The sequence below is a fragment of the Ricinus communis genome, chromosome 6, assembly GCF_019578655.1.
Source record: "Ricinus communis isolate WT05 ecotype wild-type chromosome 6, ASM1957865v1, whole genome shotgun sequence".
Classification (NCBI taxonomy): domain Eukaryota; kingdom Viridiplantae; phylum Streptophyta; class Magnoliopsida; order Malpighiales; family Euphorbiaceae; genus Ricinus; species Ricinus communis.
In genome coordinates, this window is record NC_063261.1 from 8,625,241 (window position 1) to 8,641,375 (window position 16,135).

The 16,135-nt window shown below is 33.0% G+C and overlaps 2 protein-coding genes across 6 annotated transcripts; one reads left to right on the top strand and one right to left on the bottom strand.

Moving 5' to 3' along the window:
• The first annotated feature begins 1,724 nt into the window (after positions 1–1,724).
• LOC8289205 (zeaxanthin epoxidase, chloroplastic) lies at positions 1,725–5,854 on the top strand. Of its 5 annotated transcripts, XM_025156101.2 has the most exons (11): positions 1,725–2,222; positions 2,319–2,553; positions 3,068–3,230; positions 3,321–3,395; positions 3,475–3,575; positions 3,696–3,811; positions 3,924–4,135; positions 4,525–4,616; positions 4,864–4,978; positions 5,054–5,175; positions 5,492–5,854. In XM_025156101.2, exons 1-11 carry the CDS (start codon positions 2,108–2,110, stop codon positions 5,499–5,501), a joined length of 1,356 nt encoding a protein of 451 aa, XP_025011869.1. In that variant the 5' UTR covers positions 1,725–2,107; the 3' UTR covers positions 5,502–5,854. The 5 variants fall into 5 exon arrangements, 3 of the variants coding, with proteins under 3 accessions (XP_025011869.1, XP_048231724.1, XP_015584627.1); XM_048375767.1 differs by having other exon boundaries at positions 1,729–2,553; XM_015729141.3 differs by having other exon boundaries at positions 1,733–2,553; positions 5,072–5,175.
• Positions 5,855–6,035: 181 nt separating this feature from the next.
• LOC8289198 (histone H3.v1) lies at positions 6,036–9,534 on the bottom strand. Its single transcript, XM_002512110.4, has 3 exons — positions 8,845–9,534; positions 8,188–8,722; positions 6,036–7,118 (listed from the first exon to the last, which is right to left on the bottom strand). The coding sequence occupies exons 1-3, from the start codon at positions 9,231–9,233 to the stop codon at positions 6,117–6,119; spliced, it is 1,926 nt and encodes a 641-aa protein (XP_002512156.1). The 5' UTR covers positions 9,234–9,534; the 3' UTR covers positions 6,036–6,116.
• Between the last annotated feature and the right edge of the window lie 6,601 nt (positions 9,535–16,135).

Genomic DNA, 16,135 nt, shown 5'->3' on the forward strand with positions numbered 1-16,135 from the left:
ATTTAATGTCATCTAAAAAACACGTAAGTTCGAATAAAATGATAATATATTTATAATATAAAATAAGTATATAAAATAAAATAAAATAAAAAAGTAAAACAATGAATTCTAATTCTCAAATAAAACTTGTCATTTTTTAATATTTTTTAAATATTTCATTGTTATGATCATTAGTGTGAATATAGCCTGTGAGAATAAAGAGAAGAACTTGATGATAGAAAAGTTAAAAGATTATAAGAGTTTATTTTAATCTTTTAGAAAATATATATTTTATTTCATTTAATAAATTTATAAACTAATTTTAATGTAAAGTAAAAAATATATTAAAATTAATAGAACACACTTTTTACAAAAGGTTAATCTGAAGCGTTTAATTTCCGTTTTTGAAGGATTTAAATATAACAATTCATGAAGTTAGTCTGCGCAATTGAATCAAAATTGAGTTTAGGGGCCAATTACGAAAATAAGACAAGCTTAATAGTTTAATTATGTATTTTGCCTATTATAAATAACATCGTTAGTGAGAATATTAATATTTATTATTACTGTTAGTGGATGGGTTAAAAATAACAATCATAAGAAGTTTAATTGAATCAAAATTAAGTTCAGAGGACCAATTATAAAAAAGGAACGAGTTCGAAGATCCATTTCTGTATTTAACGATAAAATATTTATATAAATTAGATATTAACATAAATGTAGTAGTTTCGATCATAAATTGTTTAGATACATATGGAAATCTTTATATTAAAACATAAAATTAGAGTTTTTTTATGAAATTAAATAAAAAAATATTAAAAATCTTAGTATAATTTTTATAAAAGAGAACAAGAAAAAGACTTTGAAATAATTAAATAAATGAGAGAAAAATTATAATTTTTTTTCATAAAAATTAGATTAAATTTATAATTTTAAAAAGTAAATTAAAAATTTTAGAATAATTCTTATGATGATAGGGTGAGAAAAATAATTTAAAGTAATTAAATGATTAAGTATAAAATTATAACACTCTTAATACTAATTAATATATATCTTTTAAATATAGTTAATTCATTTCTTTAATATTTATATAATTATTATTTTTTAATAGTTTCTTTTCATATAAATTCTTAAATTCACTACAATATAAATAAATAATTTATAAATCATGAAAAAAATTTATAAAAAGAAAAAAGTAAGTTATATCCTTTTATATATATATATATATATATATATGCAAGAAATAGGAGATATCTGTCAATTACTAAGATCATACAAAGTCTAAGCATTCGCAGTTATCTTGGGGGATTTTGCAAGAAAATACATTTTCTAATCGATTAATGTTTGCCATCAAAAGGGCATGCAAAAAAAGAGCAAAAGAATTTCCTTTTTCTTTCTGAAAGTTTCATAAGATTTAAACCAAAAGTATATTTCTATAATAATTTTATTATACTATTTAAAAAAAATTATAAATATCCTATTAATAAAAATTAACAAATATATTTTAATATAAAAAATAAAAATAAAAATCAAATATTAAAAAATTTATATAAAAATATACAACCATTAACAGTGGTCACATAAGAGTAGTTTACAACTCAACAAAAAACGCACATTAGCTTCAGGACAAAGTAGATGCTATTTTTATTTTATTAATAAAATATTTTAAAATATTAATAAATGCCATTTCTTTGTAAATTTAAATGAAACAATATTAAAAACATTCTTTGATGAATTGTGGAGGAGGAACATCAACTGCCAAGGATCAACGAGTACAAATACAAATCCATCTGATGCTACTGTTAGTGTGACTTATATCAAATTCACATGGCTTTTTCTGTGTTATTTTTTGACAGAAATTTATGTGTCAGTTCACATAATTGCATCAGGTACAGATTGAGGACAATGTTCTCTAGCCAACCTTATGTACCAAATGTTAGCAAAAATACAAAAGAAAAAAGAAAATCTTGTCAAGTGTAATTCTTCTTTTCTTTTCTTTCTTTTTTATTTATTTTTTATTTTTTATAATGAATAGAATTCAACACGTTTCCACTTTCTTCTCATGTATTATAAGCATAACCCCACTAAGCAATAGTGACCAATTTTTGTTTTTTTGATCAAGCTCCCAATGGCTACTCTCAATTATCTTAGTTCTTGCTACTACAAGAACAATCACTCCAATAGTATTGTTGACCTTAAATCAGAAAGGTCTGTTTGGAGAAGCTCTATTGTGAGATGTGAAGGTAGTTATAGTGATAATAATAATAATAATAATAATAGTAATAATCAAGATTTTTGTAGACAGAGGCTTAGGATTTTGATTGCTGGTGGTGGTATAGGGGGATTGGTTTTGGCTTTGGCAGCAAAAAAGAGAGGATTTGATGTGAAGATATTTGAGAAAGATTTGAGTTCAGTAAGAGGGGAAGGCATGCACAGGGGTCCAATACAACTTTTGAGTAGCGCTTTGGCTGTTCTTAAAGCTGTTGATGAAAATGTTGCAAATCAAATACTTGAAACTGGTTGTGTCACCGGTGACAGAATCAATGGCCTTGCTGATGGTGTTTCAGGTGAATGGTATTTTTCTCTTTCCCTTAAAGACTTTAAACCAATTTTTTACTTTGATGCAATTTTTCTTTCTTCACAAATCACTTCTAGTAGTAGGTTTTGGATGTTAATACCTCTTGAAAAATCAAAAGGTTCTAGACTAAATTTTATGATTTTTCTGCTCCTGGATAAATTTTGCAGATTGTTGTAGTCTAATTGATATAGTTAATATTAATTTTCCCTATTTGATTATGTTTGTAGGATGCATGACTTTTATACCAATCAGTTGGAGACTAACTATATTTGTCTCTTTTTCATGTGCATAATTTGCCAACTTGATTTTACAAAAATGGATTAAACAATAATTTTCTGTTCTGATTTTGATTAACCAACCCTAAGTTTTAGAATCTTGGTACATAAATTTTCAGATTAAACTATGATCATCGTATCTCAGTTTCTGCTTTGTTCTAAAAGAGTCTTGTTTCTGAAACTTGAGATTGAAAGCTTATTCCTGCCAAGTGATTGACTCTCGTTGTTTTTTCAGGTTTACGAAATTTGATCTTTCGACTCCTGCTTTAAAAAGGGGGCTGCCAGTCACTAGAGTAATCTGCAGAATGGCATTGCAAGACATATTACTAAATGCAGTGGGTTTTGACATAGTAAGAAACAAATCTAAAGTTGTAGACTTCATGGAAGACTCTAGCAAGGTACAAGGCTGTTCTAGAATCTAATTTTCTGAAAAGACAAGCATGTTAGATCATATAATGATACGGAATTTTTTACCATATATCCATCAGGTCACAGTAATTCTGGAGGATGGACAGAAATATGATGGTGATGTTTTAGTTGGAGCAGATGGAATATGGTCGAAAGTAGGATTCTTCGCTTCAATATGAATCCCTTCTGTTTTTGTTCTGCAATTTTTCTCATTAGGTTTTACATTTACCTTAGGTACGATCTAAATTATTTGGGCAAGAAGACGCGAAGTACTCAGACTATACATGCTATAGTGGGCTAACAGACTTTGTTCCAATATATATTGACACTGTTGGGTATGTGAGGAACCGTATCATTTTGCCATAATCTTCTGATCAATGACGCTTCAGTACAATATATCAGACAATATGCATGAACATTGGTACTGTTTGTTTGTGTTGCTGTGTCGTTTGAAGGTATCGGGTGTTTTTAGGATTGAACCAGTACTTTGTTGCTTCAGATGTTGGAAACGGGAAGATGCAATGGTATGCTTTCCATAGGCAGCCCCCTAATAATTCTGTTCCCCCAGCAGGCAACTCTCTCTCCTGAAATGTCCACAATTCTGGACATTTTTTTGGCTTGCTTCATGATTCCTTTCAGTACAATCAATCCCATTATTTCAACCTGGAAATATAATTCTGCAGGTAAGAGGCAGTGGCTGCTAGAATTGTTCAGAGATTGGTGCACCGAAGTGACCACATTAATATCAGAAACACCAGAAGATATGATTCTACAGAGGGACATCTATGACAGGGACGTGATCTATCCCTGGGGAATTGGACGTGTGACTCTGCTAGGTGATGCCGCTCATCCAATGCAGCCAAACTTGGGGCAAGGGGGTTGTATGGCAATTGAGGTATGTTCATCTATAATCAGGGTTCTTCTATAGATAAGTCTAATATCATAAGAGGCATTTGGAATTTCAACTAAGCCTATATCCAATGCAGACATTATAACCAATGCCAGATTTTGGAATTCTAAGAATTTAAAGGAATCTTTTCATGAATTTGCTATTTTAATTTTCTACTGTTTGTTTTCATAGTAACTGCTAAACAAATTCACCTCTGATAGAGCACAGATTTTTATCATTTTATAGTAATCTGCTGATGGATACTTCAATTACAATCAGTATTTCTTCCTTGGAGATATAATTTGATTCTGTTAAGATTCATAAATAGTAAAAGGTATCATAAATTAGGCTTTTGATGAATTCCCATATCATTGTGCTGGAAATTATATGTGCAGGATTGTTACCAACTTATACTTGAGCTTGACAAGTTCAATAAAAGTGGCTTAGATGTTCAACAATCTGAGGAGATATTCTCTGTGCTTAGAAGGTAAACTGTATCGTACACGAGAAATGTTAAATTAAAAACTCAGGATTAGTTTTTCTGAATTAATATGATGAAGCACAGATTCCATTTGCAACTTTCCTTTTGGTCAGGATTACAGCATCAATCAAAATAGTCCTCGGAGCCATTATTGATTATCGCATGGATTTGTTATTCTAAGCAAAGGGAAGGGTATCCTTTCATCCCGAAAAACATTAAATACGGTCTAATTCGCTTTCATATGTATGAACAGATATGAGAAGAAAAGAATATTCCGTGTTAGTATGGTGCATGCTGCTAGTAGAATGGCATCAAAAGTGCTTACTACTTACCAACCTTACATACATTTTCAATCCGGTCCCATGTCTGTAAGTTTTTCCTCCTTGTTCCTTTGTTTGATATCATCAGCGCACATCTTTGCTAAAAAATTACAAAGATTTTAGCTGTTATTTATCTTGCAGCATCTATCAAGTAGAAGGATAACAAAACCATCAGTTCATGTGGCACGCTTACTTTTGCAAATTTTCTTACCACAATTCATGACCTGGATGATAGCTGCTCATGGGTAAGATCTCAAATTTCCATCTAGAACTACCGATTCATCGTTGCCAATGTTACTGAATGCATTACACGAGAGTTTATTTCTGTTCTGCAGATAATTAAAGAACATTAAATAGGATTAGTTCTCTAGTCCATGATTTCAGAACTAAGTTTAACAACATGAACACCAGAATTCTTCAGGAGGTTTTTAACTTGCCCCATCATGTAAATAACATTTTTGTACTTGCATGTAACATTTTGATCCTTTTTTTTTTTCTAAAAAAAAAGAAGAAAATTAAAGGTGTGGAAGATTACATAGCTGGGTATTGCTAATCTTGCAGGTTATGGTGAAAGAACAAAAGAGTTATTTGACAAGATAATACAAGTTCAAGTGTTTCACATATGGTTATGAAAATTGGTCAAGCTGTAACCTGGATATTCTTTCCTGGTGATGGTAGTACAAGTGAACTAAGATCACCCGTCTATTGCATGCTGTATCTTCTTTGAGTTCATTACTAAACTGTAAAGGAACAAATAGTCTCTTTCTAAGTTCCTTATTAAATTCCAGTGGGAAGACACGCACGCCCACGCAAGTGTGAAACACACCAGAAAAATTCTGTTGTATGCTATACTGCTGCTGCAAGGGCTTGATATTTATCAATAGACAAATGTCAGTTTTAAACAGCCTACTCAGGATTTATGAATTGGCCAACTTCATCGATGAGCATGAATTGATGCAATGCTGAAACCTCTAGCCCCATTCCAAAATTACAAGGGAAATCCTGAAACACAGCCAACCACATTTCTTTTTCTGTTTCAACTAATACTGCGTGTCAAAAAGAATTTATAAGAGTTGATGATACAATTGTTACAAAGACCAAAAGATTCATAAATTACTCACTGATCCAGTTATGAAACCCTAAGCTACGTAATATACAGAATCAAATTTTACATATTAGCCAATATCTACCTCCTAGACCGCTTTTTTGGCCGTTTTGCTGCCTCCTTTCCAACATTTTCCCTCCCACGTTTCCCTGAAACCTTGCTCACCTCTACACTCTTCTTTGATGGCCTCCCAACATTTCTTTTTGATGGGCTACTCTCCTCCACTTGTTTTTCATCACCATTTTTTCGTAGTACTCTTTCTTTCCCTTTCTCCCCTTTCCCGGTATTATTATCCTTTTTCCATTCCATGCCGCCATTAACACTTCCCCTAGTATTTTTCTTTGCCGTCTCCACAGGGGAATTTTTCTTTATTCTCTTCAAGAAATCTGCTGCACTTCGTTTCTTATCCAATGCCAACACTTCAGTTTTCTTCTTCTCAGTTTTAGGAGTTTCAGGCCTGTCAACTGTGTCAACCTTTGTGGTAGGGCTCGCATTTTGCTTCTTGCTTGGGGTAGTTGTACCTTTTGCAAGATTCTTGTTGCTTCTTCTAGAGCTCCTGGTGCCAGTAACAGGCTTCTCTTTTGCTTCTATCTTTAATAAACTCTGTTCAACAACAGGTGGCTTTGAATCACTAGGTGGTTCATTGTCATTGATTTGCTGTTGTTGCTGTTGCGGCTGCTGCTGTTCAGTCTTTTGGCCAAAGCTAGAAGGGGAAGGTTTAGCTGTCAATGAACTCCGCTTGCGGCAGACTACAATGGGAGCTGAAGCCTTGTGCTTAGCAAGTAATGAGTCTGACTTTTGCAGTTCACTTTTTGGCTGAGGTGGAATCTCTTGAGGCACTGCAGTAAACTCAGGTTTTTGAATCTCTTTCTTCATTTGATTTGAGACGACTGATCTGAGTTCATAGGCTGCAGTAGATTCATTGGAGGATTTGGAGAAGAAAACTATAGCATTATTGAAGAGAAGCAAGAGATCTCGATAGCATAAGAGATTTGAAGAAGAGTAGGATCCTTGTTCCAGCTTCGTCTGTATTGTTTCCAAATCCAGATGCTGCCTGATCATGTTTTTATACACGTCTGTTTCCTGAAATAAGAATACAGTAGTTTGAGTTTCTCATTTATCAAGATCATAAATAGGCACAAGAATTCTGAGTTCATTAATATTTTTCAGGATAAAGCTACCATCTTGATAGATATATTGAAATGAACTATCACTCGGGACAATTACTAAGAATGGACCTATTAATCACTAAAATGGTATCATGTCAATGTGAAAAGAAGGCAGCTATCATATTATCATTGATAAAAAAGAAAGTTTTCGAAGAGTAAAGCAACTGAGGCATGTGCACAATAGAAAGAAAGGGGTTGTACGACCAAACTAGTAGAATTGGTAAAACTGCTTGGAAAAAACTTGCCTATATGGCATATTTACATCCGACCAATAAATGATTGGCATGTTTCCTTTTTTACAAGAACACAAGTTGGCTAAGAAAATGATTACATGAAACTAATGCTGAAAGGCTTGCATGTCTGCTGCGACAAGTGCAGAAATCACCAATGCCACCACCTTGTTTTCAGCTTAAGCAAAAACTTCTCTTACTGAGAGAGATAAGGGTAATTGTAGGATTCCTAATAGCCCTCCATCAAATTCATTTTGAAACTAAATAAATAAATAAATAAATAAAGCTTGCAATAATGAAAGGAAAAAAGACAAAGTGGTCCACGAACTCATTTTGGCCGGTAATGATTGACCAATAAAAAAAATCACATAAATAATAAAGAACAAATAACCTAAGTTATCTAACTATATGACAAGATCCTCGTACAACAAGTAGCCTAAAAATTGGGATTTGCCAAATACACCAAAGATAACAAATGAACCATTAATCATTATTTAGATCAGCATCTCAAATATGAATTTTCACATGGAATAAATTTCTTTTATTTTCTATTGATAAAATTTGAGCCTCAGTTCCATTTTTCAGATGTACCAGTAAGATAGAGCACTGGTTATAATACAAGACCAAGTAGATTAAATGATTTATTTAGTATTATATCAAATTATTTAATACTAATTAAATATTTATTTCGCAGTACAATTAGTAAATTTTTTTAATGTAAGAAAAGGAAAAGAAAAAGAATTGGTCGGTGACCTGGGTTTTAAGTGGGCCCTCAAATAAAGAAGCATGATTATGCGCCCGAATACTTTCCAACAAAGCAATCAACGGCTCAGATTTGACCATCATGCGACCTTTGATCCCATCGCCTCCTGCTGCAATCTCCTCCCTCCTCTTTCTGCCTTTCCTCTTTCTCTTCCCACCTAAACTCGCCGAGCTCTGAACCTCACTACTCAACTGAGTCACCGAGTCAGCCAACTCATGCGATTCCACCGATTTCGAGCTTGAACCACTCAAAACCGGCGCTTCCTCATCCTCCTGAACCGACGGTTTAGCTACTCCTTTCTTCTCCCCCTCTGAACCGGTAGAGTTCGATTCGTTAACTGACCGGTTTTCCCTGTCAGATTCATCTCCTGAAACAGATTCTTTTTGCTCAGATTCCTCCTCTTCCTCTTCTTCTTCCTCCTTTTTATCGCTCTGTGGCTGTTCCAGATCTGGTATTGTTACGTCGTCGTTTTGGTTACCTTTCTCTCGCTCTTCCTCTAATCTCTTCACTTTTAGCTGCAAAGAACTGTAACACAGAAGGTTTTCAGTTTCAGATCTAAAAGTATTTTATTTATTCATTTATTTTAAAATAAAAAATAAAAAATAATTATTATGAAATAATAATTATTATAAGGAGAGTTTATTTACTGGATAGAGATATCGTAACGGTGAACTTCTTGTTTAAGCTCAGCGACGCGGAGCTTTCTTAATTCTTCAAGCCATGGAATGTGGATACTAGCAACTTTATTACTGTTATTTTCATCTTCTTCTTCCTGTGGCTGAACGAAGTCGTTTTTGGAAGTGGTGAAGCGGCGGTGGAGGTCGTGGTACTTTTGTTGGCAGTTACGGGCGGAGGTGAGAAAATGAGGGAGAGAGGTTCTTGTTTGGAGTTCCATGGAGACGGAATCCCAGTTCTTGAAACCATGTCGTTTCACTGCGCATGCTAGCAATAGCTCTTCCCATGTCCCCCATCTTTCTTCTGCTTCTTCTTCACGGTTTTGGGTTTCGGTTCGGGTTGCCTGCTTTTCTTTCTCCATATAATTGGAGAAACCAAAACCAAAGACAAATTACAAAGCTATTCTATGTATCTCCTCTTCTTCCTCGTCCCTCCATTTGTTTTCAAATTAACAGCTAGGGTTTAATTTTTCTTTTTTCTCTTTTTTGTTTGTTTTTCTTCGTTCTAAATATATTTATTAATTTAATTATGTTACAAATAAATTTTGTTTGAATAGGATTTTATGGATTCTCTCGCAGAGAGCATAAGAAGAAGAAAACTTTCAGCCTTTGTTACCAAACTGCCCCTTAACTTTTGTTGCCCTTCTTATATTATATTTGGAATTGGATTTGGTAGTGGTTTAGGCCGCGCTAAGGTGGCTAATATAGAATTTTGAATTGGACAAACAAAGGTAAAGGCTGGACAAAGAACGCATTGTATATGCCTATGTGGCATAAAAGTATGAATAGGGACTACAAAAATTAGTATTTAAATATCTTTATAAATTAAAGTTATTTTAATAATTTATTAGTTAATTTATTTTCTTTTATTCTAGATTATTATGAAAAGTAATCTTTCTTTTATATAAATTAATATTCTAAATTAGAAAATAATTCATACATTATCAATTTAAAAAAATATTTTAATTTTCAGAATAAAGAATAATTAAATATTATTATATATAATTTAAGTAGTGTTACAAAAGGATAAGATAAGACAAATCTTTAATATTTTTACAATAAATAAAGACTTCATTGTTAAATAAATTTTTTATTTTACACTTGTATTTAAATTTAGTCTTATTTTTTTGTCTTTGAAATATTAGCAATGTGATTTCACATTAATTCAATTTTAACTTTCGATAAAATTATCAGTTAATATTTGCTAACATGATTACAATTTCAGTAATAATAATAAGACAATATGGAAATTATTAATTTATCTTTAGACATTTAAAACCTTAAATGCTTTCAACTGTTATAACAAATGATAAAAAGAGTAAGAGATGAGTAAGAAATTAGATTACCAAAACCTTAGCTATGTCAATGTATTTTGATTGCCAATTTCTTTAAAGACTAAAATATTAGCTTAGATGATTTATCATATAACTAAAGTCTCTAATTTTAATTTTAATACTAAAACTCAATGTATATATAATGACCTATCAAGTATTATTCTTATAGATTGAGTTGCTTTCAATAGTCAAGTTTGCCTAAAAAGTGCGACTGTCAGAAGCACTATTTACACAACAAAAGCTATTGGAATTCTTAGAATGAAAATAATGAAAATCGTGATCGCACTGAGGAGGTGCTATGCGAAAATCAAAAGAAAAGAGGCAGAGGTTACTGAACTTTCAAAGCTCAAAATTGCAACTACGACCCTTAGAAGCGCAACCACAAATTCCATGATAGAATGTAAACATCGTAAACTGTCGACAGACATCTTTGAAGCATATTGTCCTCAGTTGCCAAGTCAGATAGCCGTTGGTGATATTTTAAGAATCGCGACCACAAGATAAGAAGCATGACTATAATTTGCACTCTGACAGTACATTTAATACACTGTCTTAAAGTAAAAGTTAGTATATCTTTTAGAGATTATTTGTAACAGTTCTTTGAGGTATCAAATGTATAAAAACCACCTTAAATGGTCTTGAATGGTTGATTAACAACCTCTATAAGTCAATAAATATTGTATTTAATTTTCATTCTTCTTGCATTCAATTTCTTGTATTTTTATTTTTATTTTTGCAAGAGTTTGAATGCTCTTGTAAAGCTTGAGTGTTAGCTTAAACACTTGGGATTGGGTTTGAGAGTTAGCCTATATAAAACTCTTGTAGGGGTTGTATGTAAGCTATAAAACACAAGTTTAAAAGGTTTAGTGTGAGCCAAAACACTGTGTCTAGAGTGAGCTTAAGAAAACTCCTTTGTATTTAATTTAGTGTATAGTGAATACTCGAATATAAATTAAAAGTGCATGTAGGATTGATTAAGACCTGAACCATTATAAATTGCGTGTCATTCTTTCTTCTCTACTTCACTTTCTTTTATTAAATTTTTAATTTCTAACTATTTTCACATTCATCAATTCAATCCCCCCTTCTTGGTTTATAAGGGCAAACAAGTGGTATCAGAGCTAAGACTCTTCATCAAGTTTAAGTGCAACGAAGGGATACATCACTTTAGATCATATTTTGATGGGTTCGACTATACCCATTGGAAGTACAAGATGGAAATCTATCTGGATAGTGATACGGTGGATGTATGGAATTGTGTTAGAAAAGAATGAAGGCGACCAACCAAGTAAGAAGATGGTTGAGACTTTCCTCTAGATAGAGGCAAATGAGTGGATGCTCATAGAAGAGCAAATGACAAGAACAAAAGGCCTATGATAATTTTTCTTAGCTTACTATCTAGAAAGGTGTGTGAAAGAGTTCAATATCTTCCTATTACATACAAGATTTGGAAGACCTTAAAGAACTACCATGAGGGTACCAAACAAGTCAAATCTAAGAAATTCCAACTCTTGATGATGGAATATGAGCTCTTCAAGATGAAACCCAATAAGAGCATCATCGATATGACCAACTGGCTTTTCACCATCATCAACTTGAGAAAGTTGGGTAAAGCATTATGAACTTGTTGATACCAACAACAAGATCCTTAAGGCTCTACCACTCAAATGAGGACTTGAGGAAGGTGTCAACGAATGAGCTTATTTGGAAGCTTCTTGCCTATGAGATGATGACTCTCAAGAAAGAGGAAGATAAGGAAAGGAAAAAGAAGTAAAAGGGAAGTCCTTGGCTCTCAAAAGCTCCACAAAACAATAAGAGAGTAATAGCTTAAGTGCATCTGAATCTAGTGAAGATGAGGATAAACAACTAGTTATACTCTTAAGGAGAATCAAAGAAATCATAAAGAATAGAGAGCGAGAAAAGAGGCCCTTCAAGAAGTCATCTTCCAACTCCAATTCAAGCTTCAAGGATATCAAGGAGAAGCACATCAATGCTAATTGTTTGAAGAATAAAAGAAAGAAAAAGTATGAAAAGAAGAAAGAGAAGAGGAAAGCTTTTAAAGCTAAATAGGATGACTCTTCATCAAGCGAAGATGAGGAAGAATAAGAAGTAGCCAATCTATGTTTTATGACACTTGAAGATGAATCCAATAAAGTATGTTCCATATCTCATTCTTGTAATGATTTGGATTATGAAAATAATATGCATTATGGGGATGATGATGAGCTTGTTGAAGCCATGAACTAAAAATGCAAAAATAATTTGAAAATGAAGATTTACAGAGAAAATGCTCAAAGTTTAAGCAAGATTTAAATGAACTTCAGAAATAAATTCTTTTGCTTACATCTTCAAATGACAACTTAAAAAGATCTTTAAATGAGCTCTCATCTCAAACCTCATCTCTAAAATCTCTTTTAAAAGAAAATAAATCTTTAAAATTGGAGGTTTAGGAGTCAAGAGGCTCAATTTATAAATTCCACAAAGGGAAGGAAGCCATGGATATATTAATTGTGTCTTAAAGTCTCTTTTAATTAAATATGGTTTAGGATTAATGGTGCATCATTATCTACCTCATCTCCTCCCATATCTAAATTTGTAAAAGCCTCAACACCATAAACCTCTTCAATTGAGGTGTTGAAAAGAAGGCTAAAACAAACATTAAAGCTCCAATTCCTAAAAGAAAAGAAAGAGATTCACAAGTTCTAAAAGGATAAACCTAAAGGAATTAATTATGCATTCAGTATAAGAAACATCTTCTCATCACTCATTTAAAACATGTTCTTATATGCATGATAAGGCGAAAAGTGTGATAAGACCTAAACCTCAAGCAAGGAGGCATATGAGCAAAAGGAAGCTCAAGCCTAATGCTCAATGTCACTATTGCATGAAGCTTGGGCACATAAATGTATTTTGTTATATTTAGAAAGGCACATCTCCAATTAGGAAAGATTTCCATGACTAACCTTATATGACCCAAAATGGTTTGCTTCAAGTCAAGCTTGAAAGAAGATGAACACCATGTGGATAGTGAATGTTCAAGGCACATGACCGAAATGTTAGAGTATTGCCCTAAAGACAAAGAGTTTTTAGATGATCTATGTTAATTTATAAATCACAATTGATGGCATACAATTATACTAGAGGCATTATTTGACTTTAATGGTACAAGTAGTCGGGTATTATTAAAGAATAATCCAAACCGTTAGGGATGAACACCATGGAATATAAACACAAATGTAAGAGAAATTATAAAGCGAATTATAATGATGAGGTTCTCATTACATATGTTCCTAAACTTTATTCACAGTCAATCTTTGAGTCAAGAATTAAACATTGATCATTGAATATTGATCAAATGCTCGAGACTGCCATAATGTGTTATCACTTACTTGTGAAATAAGCAATCTGTCTCATAAGGTTGAGGAATAGGGATCCTAAGATAAACATATGGGTGCTTGTTACAAGAACAAGTTCATTGAACATGACCCCTTAAGTACTTCATATGAAATTTACCCCAAGTGTCTATGGACAATACTCTTGTGACAATCATATAAGACGTGATCCTTAAACTTGAGATAACAGTGTGTATTATTTTATATGAGGATTACTATACTTTGATATTAATGATTGAATTTTATTAAGAGAGAACTTAGTGAGGATATTGGTATTGTCACTGTATAGCAAGTGAAGGATTGGAGATTCAGTAGTGTAATGTTAAGAAGTCGTGCGATATAAAGACATTGATAGCAATATGGGGGAAGTTCCCATCAGGCAACAACGGTTCTACCTGACCCTACTAAAGCATGCATATTATGTCAGTGAAGACTTGGTATAAAGCCTTAGAGTCCTATTCCTATATCTTCATTCCCTCTTTTGGTGTATCTACATTCCAGGAAATTCATACGCTCCATGGACGAAGCAAAAAGTGGAGTCTTGGTCAGAGCAAGCCACCCTATTCTATTACTAGACATAATTTCGCGAAGCTCACCCGAAACTAGAGCTAGAAACGCCTTATTTTGTTTCCTTCCCCTTCTTCGTCTCCTTCTTCTCGAATCCAAGAGGGACTTCTCATATTTAGAATCTTTCTACGGTGTGCTTTGTTTACTATTCTTTCATACTTTCTTCTCTTTACCATGCGATTGGTCAGCGAAGCGTGAGCGGGCGCGGAGAAGGAAATGCCAAACACTTCGGCCTAACGGGAATGAGGAGGTTTTCTTCTTTCTTTCATTTAGAAAGAAGGGTTAAAGGTTTTGGGCCTGTAGCTTTCCCGATTGATTGTTCTTTATGTGTATGCAGTTTTTAATGGAAATGAGCTATGAATCTTAAATGATGCATTCATTATTCTCACATCCATTCATATATTAAAGAGGAATATTATTACAAAGCCTAAATGCTCGATTTTAAAATTTTTATTCAAGATGTCTAAGATTTTCAAAAACTACAGTCATAGTGCCTAGGTACAATCGTGAACTGTAGTAAAAAATAAGGTTTCGCTTCTATTAGATTTTTGCTCATTTTCAAGGTTACGACCTTGGTGTTCATGGTTGTGATGCTAGTCAAACTAGCCATTCTGATAGAATTTTATAATTCGCGGTCGCACTCTACAGGTTGTAGTTGCGAAGAGCATGATTCTTGTAAAAATCTTACTATTTTTTTGCCAAGTTACGAGGAGTTACACCTTTTATATGTATTTTTAGTATTTTCTAGGCTACTTTTAGCTATATATACCCCATTTCATTATATTTACATGCATTTTACCTACATTCATCTCCTTTCTTTTTAATTTTGCATTTTTTTCTCTCTAAAGCCATCTTTTCAAGCTCTTTTTCTCTTTATCCCTGTCATTTATCATATCATCAATTCCCCTTAAGCAAAGGACCACTACTCAAGGCTCTAAAGGGAAAGGAATAGCACAAGATCAAGACACTCTAGCATCCTCCCTTGATGTTTCAACCAAAATGAAAGGGATCTCTAAGGAGGCTAGAACCAAGTATAAGACTCCAACAAAGAAGAAGTTCGAAGCATCTAGAGCCCCTCTCAATGTGAATCTTCAAAAGTTAGGGTTATACGAAGACGTCCTTAAGTGCCTTAGCAAAGTTCAAATGAATGGGTATAAAGAACTAACTTTGGAATTTTTAAGTTCTTTAGAAGTAAGTGAAAAGGCATAGTGGAGATCTAGGATATTTTACATAACCTCAGCTTGTTTGACAAAAGTACTCTCTCAGAAGGGCCGACTTTAGGAACATCTCCAACTTCTAATATCATGGCATCACAGCTCTTAGTGAGTTAGAAGTAATTCTTGTTCAATTTTGGAAAACTATTTCTATAGAAACCAAACTTGAAAAGAACTAAAGTCCCTTCTCCATTGGACCTTTCACTGAATCATTACCCTCCCTATTCTTGGAAGGTGTGATGGAAATGAGAAAATTACTCAAAAATATTTATGCATTCTCTACTGCATTATTAACAACAAACCAATTCAACTTTCATAATTTCTCATTGATCACTTTGTCCACTAAAACAAATCCTCTCATGGATGCATATTAGTTTCATCTTATGTATCCATGATTGCTAACTACTTTAAACTTCTTACCTCTTCAAATGCAGCCTACTTAAAACACCCTCTACCCATAAATTCTAACTACATTATCTCTAATATTTCCTTCGATCTAAATTCATCAAAGAAGTGTAGAATGATTCTTAAGAAACCATCTTAGGTGTAAATATTGTCTCCACTATAGAGCAAGCAAGGGTGAAGAAAAGGGTAAGATTGAACATTGAGGGACAAGAGAAAGAGGAAGTAGATGAAAATCCTAGTGAGGAGGCAAGGGAGAAACAAGAAACGGGTGTTCCACAAGGAAAATAACCCTAAGGGACATAATGATGATCTTTATGACAAAGCAAACCAAGAATATTGAAAAATTATATAG

Coding starts and splice junctions, on each gene's coding strand:
- LOC8289198 (XM_002512110.4), bottom strand. CDS start 9,233: ATGGAGAAAGAAAAGCAGGCAACCCGAACCGAAACCCAAAACCGTGAA. Junction 8,723..8,844: donor CGTTACGATATCTCTATCCA/GTAAATAAACTC, acceptor TCTGTGTTACAG/TTCTTTGCAGCTAAAAGTGA. Junction 7,119..8,187: donor AGGGCCCACTTAAAACCCAG/GTCACCGACCAA, acceptor TTCTTATTTCAG/GAAACAGACGTGTATAAAAA.
- LOC8289205 (XM_048375767.1), top strand. CDS start 2,108: ATGGCTACTCTCAATTATCTTAGTTCTTGCTACTACAAGAACAATCAC. Junction 3,231..3,320: donor TCATGGAAGACTCTAGCAAG/GTACAAGGCTGT, acceptor TATATCCATCAG/GTCACAGTAATTCTGGAGGA. Junction 4,617..4,863: donor ATATTCTCTGTGCTTAGAAG/GTAAACTGTATC, acceptor ATGTATGAACAG/ATATGAGAAGAAAAGAATAT.